The following is a 15,054-nucleotide window of genomic DNA, read 5'->3' as shown; positions in this document are numbered from 1 at the left end:
TCGGTTGAGCGTCCGACTTCGGCTCCGGTCATGATCTCACGGTTCGTGGGTTTGAGCCCCGCGACGGGCCCTGTGCTGACAGCTCGGAGCCCGGAGCCTGCTTCGGATTCTGTGTCTCCCTCTCTCTCTGCCCCTCCCAAGCTCATGCTCGGTCTCTCTCTGTCTCTCAATAATAAACATTACAAAAATTAAAAATAAAGTAAAAAAAAAAAAAAAAAACACCAAAAACCAAAAGACGTACTGGTGCTTTGGTGGATACTGCAAAAATGTCCTCAATTCCCGACCTTCCCTTGTTGCCAGGCCCTTGCGATGGCACTGTGCAGCCCTCCCGTTGGGAGGTGGGAGCACTTCCCCCGCCCGGGCCCCCAGGGGCAGCAGTGCCGGGGAGGTGATGGCCAGCTGTGCGCCTGCTCCGGGGGCTCCTGTCTCCCCTCTCTCTCCGAGCCCCGCCACCCCCGTGTGTCAGCCACTGGACGGTGGGAGCCACTAGACTCGTGAGTGAGGCCACCCTAGACCACCCAAGCGAGGCCCGGCCAAGCACACCAGCGAGCCTGAGGAGACCAGGCAACCCACCCAGACTCACGCTCGTGGACAGGGCTGCTGGCTTTTGCGGTCACCTGTCACACGGCATCACCGTGGCGATCGACACCCCACACAGACGTGCTATCTGTACCGGCACGTCCCGCACCAAGGGCCTGACTTCCGCACGGGACGCGATCCGGGAGAAAAGCACACGGGCCGGTTCGTACCTGAGGCAGGATGGTTAGGCGGAACGATCGGCTGGAGTTCTCGTCTCTCAGGTAGATGGAGATTTTAGGGAAGTAAGACCAAGGCGTCTCAGAATTCGTCCAGCAAGCCAGCTGGGACCCGGTCCAGAAACCATCAGAGAATTCTGGAATCTGGACAGAAAGAGAGCACGTGAGAAACCATGACTCGTCTGGCGCGTCAAGAGGAAACCGCTCCCAGCTCTCCTCATCCCCTCGCCAGATGCCCGTGGCGGTAAACAACGTTTCCTCGGGACGGCCTGGCCGAGACAGCAGTCTTCTGGAAGGCGAGCGGTGATGACGAATCCCCAGCTATTAAGATCCCCCAGGCACACGGAGTCCTTACAGTCCACACGGAGTCCTAAGTATCAGGCGCTGTTCCGAGCCCTCTGCAGCAGTAATTCCTTGAATTCTCAAAAAACCCCACCAGCACAGTATCACCCCACCCCACCCCACCCCCCAGCACTTTATGGGCGAGGAAACCGGAGCACGGGTGAAGTAACGCGCCCAGGGTCACAGCAGTGGCCAACGACCCTTTAGGAGAGAGAACCTTCCGAGCCTTTCGGGCATCGCCTCTCCTTTGAACTCCAAGCGCGGAACTCATCCCGGTGCGCAGCCCTGTGGGGGGCTCTCTGCTCTCCGGCGATATCGTTCTGCTCCTCCAGACATCAGCTCAGACGCCCTCCTGTCCAGGAAACCCTCCCCACCGTGCTGCTACCCCGTCAAGCAGCTCTCCCCCTCGCTCTTTCTTCCTGCGGTGGTTAGAATTTGACATTCGTTGGTGGAACTGCCGAATTTCTGTTTCCTGCACCACAGTCTGAGTCCTTTAAGGACAGAGGCCTGCTGTCTGTCCCACCTGGCAGTTCTAACACCGGGCCCCCAGGAGAGACTCAGGAAGCATTTGCGGGAAAAGCGAACAGCCAAGGCCACACAGCGTCCACCTGGGCCTCCCGCCCTGGTCTGGATGGACAACGCCACCGGCACATGCCCACCAGTTGCCGAGTCCGCAAGTCAAACGCAACTCCCATCAGCTCACCAGGGCGAGTGTAGGTTCCGGAGGACATCTACCCGCACCTGCCAGCTCAAAGAGGGAAGAACCGTGCCGGGTGTGCCTCTTCGAAAACGGCCGGCAGGGCGAGGGCCCAGCTCAGGTCAGAACGAGAGAAGTGTGCGACAGGAAGAGCTCTAGGAGTGTATGTGACAGGAACAGATCTAGGAGAGCCTGGGACAGGGGGCACAGCTGGGACTGTGATGGAGCAAAGGCAGGAGGGCATGGGAGGGGGCGGGGCCGGGAGGGCAAGGGAGGAGGCGGAGCTAGGAGGGCATGGGAGGGGGCGGAGCCAGGAGGGCAAGGGAGGGGGCGGAGCTAGGAGGGCATGGGAGGGGGCGGAGCCAGGAGGGCAAGGGAGGGGGCGGGGCCAGGACACGGGAGGGGGCGGGGCCACGAGGGCATGGGAGGGGGCTCAGCTAGGAGAGCACCCACTTGGAGTAACAGGTGCCTGTCACTGGGGAGACAGGGGGGAGAGAGCATCTCCAAGAAGCTGAGCTGAGCTAAGGGCGGGGGTGGGGGGCCAGCACGAGATGTGTCTGAGGGAGGACGGGCAGAGAAGCTGCCTCAATGGGTAAAACCGAGGTCAGCAGTGGAGGCTGGTGGGGCGGATCGGAAGGAACAGAGGGGAGACAGAGGAAATGATAGTGCCCTGGCATCTTCACCAGAGACCATTAAGAGAGATCTGAGCTTTGTGGCAAGCCAGTAAGGTGTCCAAGTGGGATCTGCACAGGCCGCTGGTTCTTGAGTCTCAACTCCAGGGGGCGGGCCTGGCTAGAGTCACCGATGGGTGGTGATGTGGCGTAGATGGAATCCCTCGGAGAGAACACAGGGAGAAGGGAAGGGCCTAGGACCCACCCTGGATCAGGCTGGCAAAGGAGACCCCACGAAGAGGGTGCAGGGACCAGAAGTCCAGGAGGAGGGTGTTATGGAAGCAGAGAGGAGGTAAGACAGGTAAGCAGGGATGGTGTGCAGGCCAATCGGGGCAAGAACTGAGAAAACTGGGTGTTGCCGCACAAACCCTGAGTGCCATGTACTACAGGACCACACCCGGCAGGTGCAAGCCCCCCTCCACCCCGTCCTGGGCCACACAGTGGGGAGAAAATGCCCCAAAGTTTTTCGTCCTCCCACGGAACATCCAGCATGAAACTTAGTGACTGATCTGTAAAATTTCTAATGTTGGCGTTAATATATTTTCACCTTTTATAAAAGTTAAGTCGAGGTGAACTGTGTATCAGAGGGCAGAATCCCCTGCCACAGGAGCTGAGAAGGGTGGGGCTGTCATCTGCTGGACCCAGGGACGCGCTAAGACAAGGGCGGCCGGGCCTGCACCCGGGGAAGGGGGCCCCACATCAGTGCTGGGAGCGACACCGATGTGCAGACGGAGGGCAGGCCCAGGGGGGTGCCCAGTAACTCACCTAAGGGGTATAGCTCTGAATCGGATGGGGGACCATCTACCTCCAAAGAGGTGTCTGTGAGTCCAAGGGCCTCCCGGAAGGCTAAGCTACGTGTCCTCGGGGGACAGTTTTGACCCTCAGATCACAGAGTTTGGGGTCAGAAGTCACCCACAAGCAGGTATCGTCCCGCTTCTGGATTTTACAGATGGGGAAGCGCTGGGCAGAACACAGGGCACTTCACCTAGGGGGACGGGGAGCCCAGGTCTCTGCCATACACAGAACTCCCCATGAGGCTCCTCTCAAATTACAGACCTGTAAACCACGCATTCCTAAAATCCCAGCTCAACAATCCAGGCCACGAGCCCAACATCTGCACCGCGTCTAACTCCCCAAAGCCGGCCATTTCCCGGGGCGCTTGGGTGACTCAGTCGGGTAAGCGTCCGACTTCAGCTGAGGTCATGATCTCGCAGTTTGTGGGTTCAGGCCCCGTGTCGGGCTCCGCGCCGATGGTGTGGAGCCTGCTTGGGCTTCTCTCTCTCTGCCCCTCCCCCATTTGTTGCGCACTCTCTCTCTCTCAAAAATGAATAAACTTAAAAAAAAAAAAAAGAAGTCAGCCATCCCCTTAACTGGAAAGAAACCCTACGCCACGACAGGCGAGAACACTGGCCATCTGTAGTCCACGTGCACTGACCCAGGGACCCCGTCTGCCCTCCCTGGACTTTCTCGGCCCAAGACAGAGAGCCTGCCCGGGTCCTCCCCTCCCTGACACAGGCTCTGAGGTCACAGGGTAATTTTAGACAAGGCAAACACGTTCTGTAATCTCATTCCTTCTACCTCCTGCTTTTCTCACAAAGTCCGTCGCCGCCGAACGGGGGCTGTGACGCCGTCTGGGGTCCCAGCGCCTGGCAGGCGTGGCCCGCTCTCTCCCCGCGGGGCTCACACAGGGGCTGGGGTCGTGGGCCCCGCACAGGCCGGGGCTGGCCACAGGCTGGCTGGGGTCACACGTACACACGCATCGAGCATTTCTGCAGGATAAGCCCGAACACATTTACGGCCCAGAATACTCCGTCTGAAGAGGCTCATGTCAGGTCTGCTGAGGACATTTTCACTACTGAAGAAAATCAGCATATGGCTCCTTATTTTAAGCATGGTCTGATTTTCAGCCAGCGTTCTGAATTTAGGGCACTAAAAACTTTACTTGCCACTTTTTTCTGATTCAGCAGATACGAGACAAGAGAGGAGCTTTACTCTGGCTTTTGACCGCTGCTGCCTGGAAATCCTCTCAAGCTCAAAAAGGGCCTCGGCCCTACGTCTGTTTCACGGCCCCTCTTCGTCCTCTCGGATCACCTGCCGCTCTTCCCATGATAGTCTCAGACTCTTGAAGTCTGGTTCAGGACAACCAAAAGCCCCGTGCTCCTCCCCACGCTTCTGCGAGAAGCTGTCACAAAGCAGCTGCTACGCATGTTCCGGTCACTGGTTCTTCGAATCTGGCCAGTGGAGCAGTGGGACGGTCGGGCCGGCATTCGTACCAGGAGAAAGACTCTGGGTGGGAGACGCGCGCTTTTGGTGACCCTGCAAGCGTGGCCCTGTGCAGACAGAGGCTTACGAAAACACCCAAGAAGCTGAGGAAAACGTATGGCACGCGTCCGAACAAGGAGTAGCAGCGGCACCGTGGTTTGAACATGAAACAGAGGCTTCCCCTCCCCGAGCATCACCGTGTGGGGGCTTTCTACCTCGGCCCTCACGACAGCCCGGCGACGAGGGCATGGAGACTCCGAGGGCCCGAATCCCACCCCGGGCACCTAGCTACGTTCAAGCGCTTCAGACCCCTGAAGCTGTGCCCTTCCCCAGTCAATGCCTTTGGTCCATCCCGTTGCCCCGAACCAACTGGAAAGTTGGAGCCATGCTGGAACACCCGTCAGCCAGTTCTCCAAAATGCATGCCGCCCTTGGCCGTGGTTTTAATCATGATTACGCGGGCTTGATTTTGATTGACCTTCGTCTTCTGTGAATCACATTCTTTTACAGAAGTAAGGAATTAAAATTCCAGCACAGCTTGGATGAAGGCCAAAAAAAAAAAAAAAAAAAAAAAGAGTACAATTTTTGGTTTATTTGTTTTGTTTTACAAGCTGCAAATATATCCTTGGTCTACCATGTACTTTAATATAGAGTATTACCAAGTGGATTTTTTTTTTCTTAGATTAAAAAAAAAAGTCCTACACCCACTACACTATTATTTGAAACACTAAACAGCACTGCACCTTCAAATCCAAGTCCTCTGAGGTTAAAGTGAAGAAATTCTTTGCTGGTTAAGAGTAAGACTGTGAACTTAATAAGTCATAGTTTAAAAAAAAAAAAACCCAACCCCTCAAAATCCTCGGATGACGACTATTGGAGTACAAAGCAGTACCCCTCAGCACGTGGTCATGACCTGGTGGTCCCCGAGATTTATCAGCGCCCCGAGGACTCACCAGAGACGTGCGGGCCACGGCTTCAACAACCGCATCAAACACCTTCTGGGGCAGGCGCAGAAGTGTGGTGCCGCTATCCACGATGGCTTTGTCTGCATTGTACTAGAACAGAGGAGAGTTGGCGGGGAAAAGGCACAGACATGAAACTCCATAATCGATGCGTGGCTGCAGCCTACTATTGCTGTCATTGCTACATACGCATTCAGGCAGCCGCGGTCCCTCACTGGTGGCTAAATTCCTTTCCTATTCTTGGAACTTGGACACCAGCCCAAATGCTCACTTCCCGGATAAGGAAACTGAGGCCAGGAAAAGGAAGTGACGTGACCGCCGTCCACGGCTCTCTCCATGCAGAAATTCCCCCATTTGGGGGCGCTCAAATGTCCTTGGAGGAGCCCCCGAGGGCAAAGACCCACTTGTCTTTCCAGACGGGCGCGACATGTTCATTACCACGTATACAAATCATACAAAGTCAAGTGTTATCCCACAAATGGAGAAAGAGAAGGACAGAGAGTCTTTATTTAACAGACACCCGCTACCTGCATTTGACGGAAGCACAGCCACACGTGGAATCTGTATTTTATTGTAGGCCCTCCCATTTGGTTCTACCGCCGGATTCTTTAACGGCAGATAAGGGTCTCTGACGACAAACCCGGCTTTGGGGCCTATCGAAGTGCAAGGGAGCACCGCTTTATCGAGCTCTGACGGGTGTGCGTTTGGGAACTGGTGGCAGAAGGCACGGACCGTAAGGAAGCGATGGCAGGTGGGGATTTAATGAAATGCTGTGGTTTTTATAAACCATCCTGAAAGCTCGTTTGGTTTTGTATTTTTCATCCTCAACATTCTACAAACCAGGCTGACCTCGTCACGTTGTCCTCCTCATAATGCCATCGTGGCCACAAAGGAGCCAAACGCAGACAGGGTGTGAATACGGCTCATACGTGACTTGGTGCCCCAGCTCTACACGTGTGTGCCTCCCGCGAGGACAGGCGAGGTGCGCCCCCTCGAGTGACAGCTGAGCGCTGGGGAGGGTGGGGGGGAGTGGCGAATGGAGGATTAAGCTGATGATCTGAGTTTCATTTTGCTTATTTCTAGCCCCCCCCCTCGCCCCCCCGTCGCACTGACGAAACCTGCTCATTCCATTCTCTTCAACACAGTCCAGTCACCATCAGGCCCAGACGAACAGTGAAAGACGTGGCCCTTGGGACAGTCCTCCGCACACACCATTTTATGCTAATTTTCCCCTGCGAAGCCAAGTGACTGGAAGGAAACAAATTTTCTGGAAGGAGGAGTTCATGATCATACAAAAAGGCCCTGTAACTTTTAATGTAATGAATCTATGATTTATCTTGTAATGTAACAGACCTTCTATTTTTCTATTCGGGTCCCAGCGGTAGTATTTAAGCGACCCAGCCACACAAGGGTAGACACAAAGAGATCACGGTGCAAATACCTCTCTGCAGTCCAGATTAAGGCTCTGGCCTCCAATTTCCAATTTCAGAATTTCTATCTGGTAATACCACTCCTCCTTAATAGGGGTATACCAGATGTCTCCTTTGTACAAACTTGGTTCAATTCCACCCAGGACCTGAGAAGAAAAATATTTACGGGGGTAAGAAAAAATACGTAGGCATAGCAACACGTTACACAGAGAAAGCATGCGATCAGAAGGTGAATCCTCACTGGGATCAGTACCTTCACATTATTGTGATGTTACAAAACAGATAGATATGCTTGAAAATTAAACAGGGAACGTTTGGGGGCCATGTATCCAAAGGTCCAACAATATCATACCCTAGTCTAATCGAGATGCTCTGGGGGTTTCCATTATGTAAAGGAAGTACATACAATTTAGCCTTATGGTCTCGAGACTTCGCTTCCTCCAAACACATGAAGCGAAATAGTTAACTGCGTTGATTGACGGGAATTTAGTTCCTCAGAGGACTTAGACTTACTGTCTTGCAATTGTGCGTGGAAAGCAGAACAAAAGAGCTTCCCTACCCAAAACTGCATGCTGTCAAACTATAAAACATCGCCCCGTGAATCCTAGGCTGCCCTCTGTCCAGAAAAGGGGGTACATAAGGTATTAAGATCATGTGTACTCGGGGCGCCTGGGTGACTCAGTCGGTTGGGTGTCCGACTTCAGCTCAGGTCATGATCTCACGGCCCATGAGTTCGAGCCCCACGTCAGGCTCTGTGCTGACAGCTCGGAGCCTGGAGCCTGCTTCGGATTCTGTGTCTCCCTCTCTCTCTGCCCTTCCTCCACTCACGCTCTGTCTCTATCAAAAAATGAATAAACGTTAAAAAAAAAAAAAGATTGTGTGTACTGTTAGCAAACGAAAGCAACTGGGCTTGCTTCAATTAGAGGGGTTGTGGGCACGTGCCCCGAGGTGCCCTTCTTGTACTTCGTCCCTGTCACCTCCTGCTTTAGACATCAGGGTGCAGGGCTCATTGAGGGGACGCCCAGGCCACAGCATATCCACAGCGCTGATGGCTTTGATCTAATAGAAAGCTTTCCGCTGTGTGCGAACGTGTGCGCACGGAGAGACAAAGGATATACAGGTGTGCCTGTCTCCCCACCGCACTGATGACATCACCAGCATTTCCCTCTGCTTCCCCAAGGCAGAGAAAAGCCCGCTCACCGCACCCCCTATGGTTCCTCACCTGCCCCTCCCCAACCCGCCAAAAACTGTTACCCTTCAAAGAAAAAAAATTTTTTAAGAAGCTTTAATGGATTTGGGGGAAGCAATGACAATCATCAGCTTTTGGATGGCAAGGTAATTAGGAAAGATAAAAATAATTCCCAATTGTATCCATTTTCTAAAGGTTCTAGAACAAAGTTATCAAAATTCCACAGGACTTCTGCATGCGCCCACGTCTACTATTCCTATCACGGTGTCAACGAAACAGAAAAAACTGCCCGATTGATTTGTGATTTTTTCCCCCCCTTTAAGACTAAAAGATACCCACAAGACTACCTCCGTTGGTACCGGATCCAGCGACGGGCAGTCCCGCCCCACACATCTGCATGGAGAAGACGTTGGGGATTCTTGCTTGTGCCACCAGAGAATCAAAGAATGTCTCCAGGGAACTTGACGGCTGTAGGAGGGAAAACGGCGACGGCACAGATGAGTGACCCAAAGCAGACACCACGCGTGACGTACCAACTGTTTTCCTAATTTGTCTCATGGCTAAACAACAAACAAGCTGCAGTAATTCAGAAAAACCTACAACAGACTTCCCACCAGGCGGCATTTTCCCCGCTGGAGCGGCTCTGTTGTAAAAATAAGACAGTATTTCTAAAATTGGAGCGATACGGTAGATTAGCGAGGCCCCTGCGCGGGGATGGCACGCAAAAAGAAGAGGGTATTTGTAGAGCAACCACGACGCCGTCTCACTTGTCACCACGACTTTCCGGGAGGCAGGGGTGAGACGTGGAAGTAGGTCGCCGAGATGGGTGGTGAACTCTAATCATGGCCATCTCAGAGTAACAAGAGAGCGGTCTCCAGGTGCGGCCTTGTGGCTTCAGAAAACGTCACTCACTCCTTTCAGCCACGGTCGTCTGGCGCGCCGCGAGACATCTCTGATCACAGCACCCACTGAACGCCGGGGAGCAGGAAAGCAGCAGGGAAGGGACAGTCCTGGGATCCTCAGGTTGAAAAGCCCCTATTCCCTGCTGGGCCCAAGCGGCCCGTGCCTCCCTTCCCGTGGCGCTGGCAGTCACTTGGGCACCCCCAAGTCTCCAGGACTCGGAGGAAGAGGCACGGTGTGCGAGCAGCTCTGAGCTGGGGGTGGGCCTCCCCCTGGTGGTCTCAGGGCAGGTCAGGGACCTCCGGGCAGATTTTTGACAACTGGGAGATACCAATCACTTGGAGTTGTTAGTTTTTTAAGTTTATTTCTTTTGAGAGAGAGAGAGAGAGAGAGAGAGCGCAAGCTGGGGAAGGGCAGAGAGAGAGGGAGAATCTCAAGCAGGCTCCGCGGGGGTCAGCACAGAGCCCGACGTGGGGCTTGAACCCACAAACCGTGAGATCATGACCTGAGCCGAAACCAAGAGGCAGGCGCCCAACCGACCGAGTCACCCAGGCGCCCCTCGGAGTTGTTGGTTCTTGACGGAAACTCGCCTGTGGTGGCACAGGTGCCACTGGCACATTCTGACCCCCGACGGTCACCGTCAGAACTATTTGCTGCCTGTAAGAATTAAAACTGAAATTCTGGAGGGAGTAGGAGAAGAGCCCACTGGCAAAGAGAAGTCTTCCCACGTATTTAACTCTGTTGTCTCTGGCCTCCTAGTCCTGCTTCTGCAACTCTCTTCCAGGAGTCGGCACAATCTCTGTACGCGAGGTGGGCAGAGGACTTGGCATCTGGGTCGATGTTGGAGAGACAAAGTCCCCTCCTGCAGGAGGCCGGGTGTGGTGCTGACCCAGGCCGCTGTGCCTCCGGTCACCCGCACGGGAGGCAGCGAAGTAAATAAACGCTGCCTGGAACTAAATTCTGGCTCCGTCCCTTGCCAGCCGTGTGACTTGTTCCTTTGTTTCTTTATCTGGAAAATGGGAAAATAATAGCCTCCTAGAGCTGTCGTGGGACTCAAATGGGTCCATACGCACAAAGGGCTTGGAATAGTGCCTGGTGCCCGGCAAGGGATCCACTGTTACTCTGTCGAGTCACTTTTCAGAAGGACGGCGCCTCAGGATCCCTCTTGAGGTTTAAAAACATACAGGTGCCAGGATCAACCAAGAGAACCGGATTCAGGAGACGTGTAGGGGGAACCGAGACACCACACGCTGTGGTGGCCGCTGAGTGGCTCGGCCAGTCTCTTCCAGACCCCAATCCAGACTGCGCCGCCTGGCACGGGTCTCCCGCCACGCGCCTCGTCCCACCCATCCCGCGACTGTCTCCCCCAGGCTGGGACGGGACCCCATCGCTGGTAATCTCGGAATTTCACGCACAAAAAGGTCACGTGGGAAGTCCGGACACCCAAAGGGACCCCGGAGTCATTACTTCCCAGGAAGTTTATTATCAACATTATCAATTCCGGGAAATTCAGCTCCATTCTATCACCCTCCAAATGACCCGCCATGACACCAACCGGGCACACACCTTTCGCGGTCAATGTCAGGTAAACAGGGAATGGTTTGTCCCTGGTCACGCTGTCAGGGAAATCGTATTTAGGAAGGTAGGTGATTGGGGCGCCTGGGTGGCTCAGTCGGTTGTGTGTAGGACTCTTGATCTCGTCGTGGTTCACAGGATCGGGCCCCGCGTGGGGCTCTGTGCTGACAGCTGGGAGCCTGCTTGGGATCCTCTCTCTCTCTCTCTCTCTCTCTCTCTCTCTCTCTCGCTGCTCCTCCCCCTCCTCTCTACCTCTCAAAATAAATAAAAATAAACTTAACAAAAAGGAATGTAGGTCAAGAGTCTGCAGATTTCCCATTAAGCTCGCCACACAGTGCTGAGAGAAAAAGGGGGCTCCAGAACCCCCCCAGGGTCTGCAGACGGGCTCTGGGCAAGGAAGGTAAGCTTCTCTGACCCTCAGTCTGCACAGCCATAAAATGGGAGAACACGGCCTTCCAAAGTTGGCCTCATGGGAAGGTCTCGAGATTCAAGGGAACCAACATCCTGTGATGGGCCTCACGGACGGTCTCTCCTTGAGAAGCCACAGGGTTGGGAACCTCCCCCGACCCCTCCCTGCTGCCCCCTCCCCGCCTGGCCCCCCCTGCACCGTTTACTAGTGGGCTTGGGCTGGAATAAACGTCCTTGCAGGGAGAGAAAACAGGCCTCCCCTCCTGGGCCCTCACGGACCGCGGGGGGCTCTGCCGTTACTGGGCGGGTAGGTCCCACATGCGTGCGCCTTGTGGTTTCACACTCTGCTCTGGCTCCGAGCCTGGCACCGCACAATGAGCAGGGCAAGGTGCGGTGCCCACTCACCCACTGCAGACTAGGTGGGGTGACCTCCCGCTTTGCTCAGGTGTGCACAGCCCGAGCCCCGGGCACACCCTGGCTCCTAATCTGCTGGCCTCTGGCTCCCTTCCTGGTGGAAATCCCCGGGCCTGTGAGCAAGCCCGCCCCCCCACGCTCCTGCACACCAACGTCCCTTCCTTTGGGCCAGCCTGAGTCCAAATGTTTGGAGAACATTCAATTCTGTCCTTCCCATTTTGTGCAGGTTCTGATGCTGAAGAGAGCGAGGGTTCCGCGCTTTCCCCCCGCGCCTCCTGGGCCACTGGCTGGCGGTCCCTAGGACGTGCGTTCAGGCCCCACTCGGGCTCCGGGGGGGGGGGGGGGCTCCGCAGGGGTGTCTGCAGCCACAGCAAGAAAGCACGACGCTCTCCTCCGTGGTGGGGAGCCTCCCGGCTGAGGTTCAGGACCTCCTGCAGGCTCCGTGTCTCCACGCGAAGGTGGGAGTTTAATAAATGTCTTTTCGGGGCGCCTGGGTGGCGCAGTCGGTTGAGCGTCCGACTTCAGCCAGGTCACGATCTCGCGGTCCGGGAGTTCGAGCCCCGCGTCGGGCTCTGGGCTGACGGCTCAGAGCCTGGAGCCTGTTTCCGATTCTGTGCCTCCCTCTCTCTCTGCCCCTCCCCCGTTCATGCTCTGTCTCTCTCTGTCTCAAAAGTAAATAAACGTTAAAAAAAAAAATGTGTTTTCTTTTGACCCTACCCGAAGAAAAACCCCTCACCACCATAATTCAAGTGATTCAGGTTCTGTTAACATTTTTACACGGCAGAAGTAAAACAGGCAGAACTAAGACAAATGAGGGAAAGTAACGCTTTGGGTGTATCTTGGCAGGAAAGTTCGAAGGACTGCACCGTTTACCTTAAGCTTCACAGATGCCCAGAAACACGATGCGCTGTGTGACCACGGTCTGCTTCCGCCACGGGAGTCTCACGGACCGCCTGTGCCCCGCGGCCCGGACCCACCCGCCACCCGTCCGAGCACTGGCCCCAGACGCGTCCCACCTCTGACTCACCCAGGTCCACGCCGGCCTTACCTTGGCCAGGGCAGCATACGCGAGTCCCAGAATCCCGTTCCATTTGACGCCGGGCAGAAAGAAGTTCTCGGATTCGAAGATGGTGGCAATGTTGACAAGAAATGAACCATTGAAGCCTTTCGGGATGGTGACCACGTCCTCCCCCACGAAGCCTGTCCAGCTCCCTTGCGTGTACTTCACAGTGACGTCAAAGCCCTTGGAGCGGTACGTGCTGGACCTGGCGGAACACGAGGGAAGGCATCGTGTTCGTCTGTGAACCCGCGTGCTGACACGGCGGCCGGTCCCCGTGGCGGAGACCGCTGTGCTAAGCGCCGGGGGGGGCTCTGACGGTCAACTCTTCAGGACTAACGGTGGCCCTGCCGACGAAGTGGCATTTCCCACAAGACACGATCGCTAACGTTTGGGTGGCAGTGGTTCCGTGCCATGTGTGAGGGAGGTACCAGGGTCGACATCTGCCCCTGTGAAGCCAGTAGGTCAGGGGCTTTACTTAACTGGATGAGCCTTTGAAGGCAGAAATCAAACCTGGGCACCCGCCTGGCCCTCTGGCTTCACAGGGGCCCTGCAGTGGCTTCTCTGTGACACAGGGAGGGGCCGCGGGCAGTGGCCCGGGGTTCAGATTCACATGTACAATCAGTGTGAAAATACCCAGTGATGCCCTCCACCTCCGCGGCCTTCCTCCTGATGTCACAGACTCCTTCTCCAGGTTGTCCCCAAGGCTCCAAAGCTCATTATACTCCTACCAAAATATGGGCGATACCAAAACATGAAGGGATTCAGACGATGGTCAGGGCAGAGGAGGATCCTGCCCTTGGGGAGACCGACAGTAAACAAACGAATACACAAAATTCCAAGTGGTGACAAAGAGTGTTAAGGACTCTCCAGAGGTGACCTGGAGGTGACCCAGGCGTCTGCAAAGCAACCACATGTGTGTGAGACATGCACAAAGACAATGAGCCACACAGGAAGGACATTCGGGAGGGAGGACAGCAGGTGTCAAGGCCCTGTGGTGTCCCAACCTGTAAGGTAATTCTCTTACCCAGCTGAGTTTAAAAACTCTGCTGATGTACAGCAAAGGACCCAAAGAATGTCTCCAGGCAAGTACTGAGCATTCACACCACACTCACCCCAGGCAAACTGTCCACTTCCTCAGAGAAGTGTCAAATCACCAAACAGATCAGTGGAAAGTGCCCCCATTTGCCTGTGGTTTTTATTTCGCTGATTTATCACTGAACGCTCAGTCCTTGTTGTAGGATTACATGGACTAATGCAGTCTTGCCTGAGGTCAGGAAGGAAGTTAAATCGGAGATGATATGACCTCTTTTGGGTGGGGGGGGTGGGGTGGGGTGTGGTGCGCACATCTCTTAAGCTTTAAATATATTCGACAGTTTTTAATTCGGTAATCGCGCTTCTGAGAATTTGATCCTAAGGAAACGCCCATGCTGCAGGTGGAGATTCAGGTACAAAGACAGCCATTATGTTTTATCTGTAATAGCAAATGGTTGGAAACAACCTAAGCGCCCAGTAAAAAGGAAACAGTTTAGCAAACCATACTATATCTCTATGATGGAACATTACATAAAACCGAAACAGACTAAGTCATTTTCAACGACACAGGAATAAGGGACAAGAAAAATGTCGGTGGCTCCCTTGGGTGGTGGGGTTTGTAGGGGAGACTCCCCTCGTTTTTTAGGCCCATCTACAATTTCTGCATACTTAACTTCCACAATCAGAAACAAAAAAGAGTTATTTTTAAAATGTCTGGCAGCTGGGGCGCCTGGGTGGCGCAGTCGGTTAGGCGTCCGACTTCAGCCAGGTCACGATCTCACGGTCCGTGAGTTCGAGCCCCGCGTCAGGCTCTGGGCTGATGGCTCAGAGCCTGGAGCCTGTTTCCGATTCTGTGTCTCCCTCTCTCTCTGCCCCTCCCCCGTTCATGCTCTGTCTCTCTCTGTCCCAAAAATAAATAAACGTTGAAAAAAAAAAAATTTAAAATGTCTGGCAGACACGGGGCACCTGGGTGGCTCAGTCAGTTAAGCATCTGACTCTGGACTTCTGCTCAGGTCACGATCTCGCACTTCGCAGGTTTGAGCCCCGCGTCGGGCTCCGTGCTGACAGTGTGGAGCCTGCTTGGGATTCCCTCTCCCTCTCTCTCTGCCCCTCCCCTGCTGGCATGCGTGGGAGTGCCCTCTCTCTCTCAAATAATAAACTTTACAAACGGGCAGAAGATTTTTGGGGAAATTTGATCTCCGTTCACTTCGTAATGGGATACAAACTGTACAGAATGGCTGCTTTTGATATTTGCCCTCTTAGATCGCTCTGCCATGATCTCTAAGGGGCGGCAGCATTAAGTGACCACCTCGTGTGCACCTGTCTCCTGACAAGGGAGAACACAGAAGAGTGAGGGT

General features: G+C 54.6%; 1 protein-coding gene across 2 annotated transcripts in view; it reads right to left on the bottom strand.

Annotated features, from left to right (window-relative positions):
- Positions 1–15,054, bottom strand: part of BACE2 (beta-secretase 2) — a 92,826-nt gene that overhangs the window by 29,041 nt on the left and 48,731 nt on the right. For both annotated transcript variants that reach the window (XM_047099796.1, XM_047099797.1), the window contains exons 3-7: positions 12,653–12,869; positions 8,647–8,775; positions 7,130–7,264; positions 5,680–5,781; positions 750–899 (exon numbers count right to left, since the gene is read on the bottom strand). In XM_047099796.1, the coding sequence (XP_046955752.1) occupies positions 750–899; positions 5,680–5,781; positions 7,130–7,264; positions 8,647–8,775; positions 12,653–12,869 (733 nt within the window). The remainder of the gene's footprint in view (positions 1–749; positions 900–5,679; positions 5,782–7,129; positions 7,265–8,646; positions 8,776–12,652; positions 12,870–15,054) is intronic.

This window comes from Lynx rufus, unplaced genomic scaffold (genome assembly GCF_022079265.1).
Source record: "Lynx rufus isolate CCGP_SWC_20201006 ecotype Redwood Valley unplaced genomic scaffold, mLynRuf1.p SCAF_5, whole genome shotgun sequence".
NCBI lineage: Eukaryota > Metazoa > Chordata > Mammalia > Carnivora > Felidae > Lynx > Lynx rufus.
This window is presented reverse-complemented; position numbering and strand designations above follow the sequence as displayed.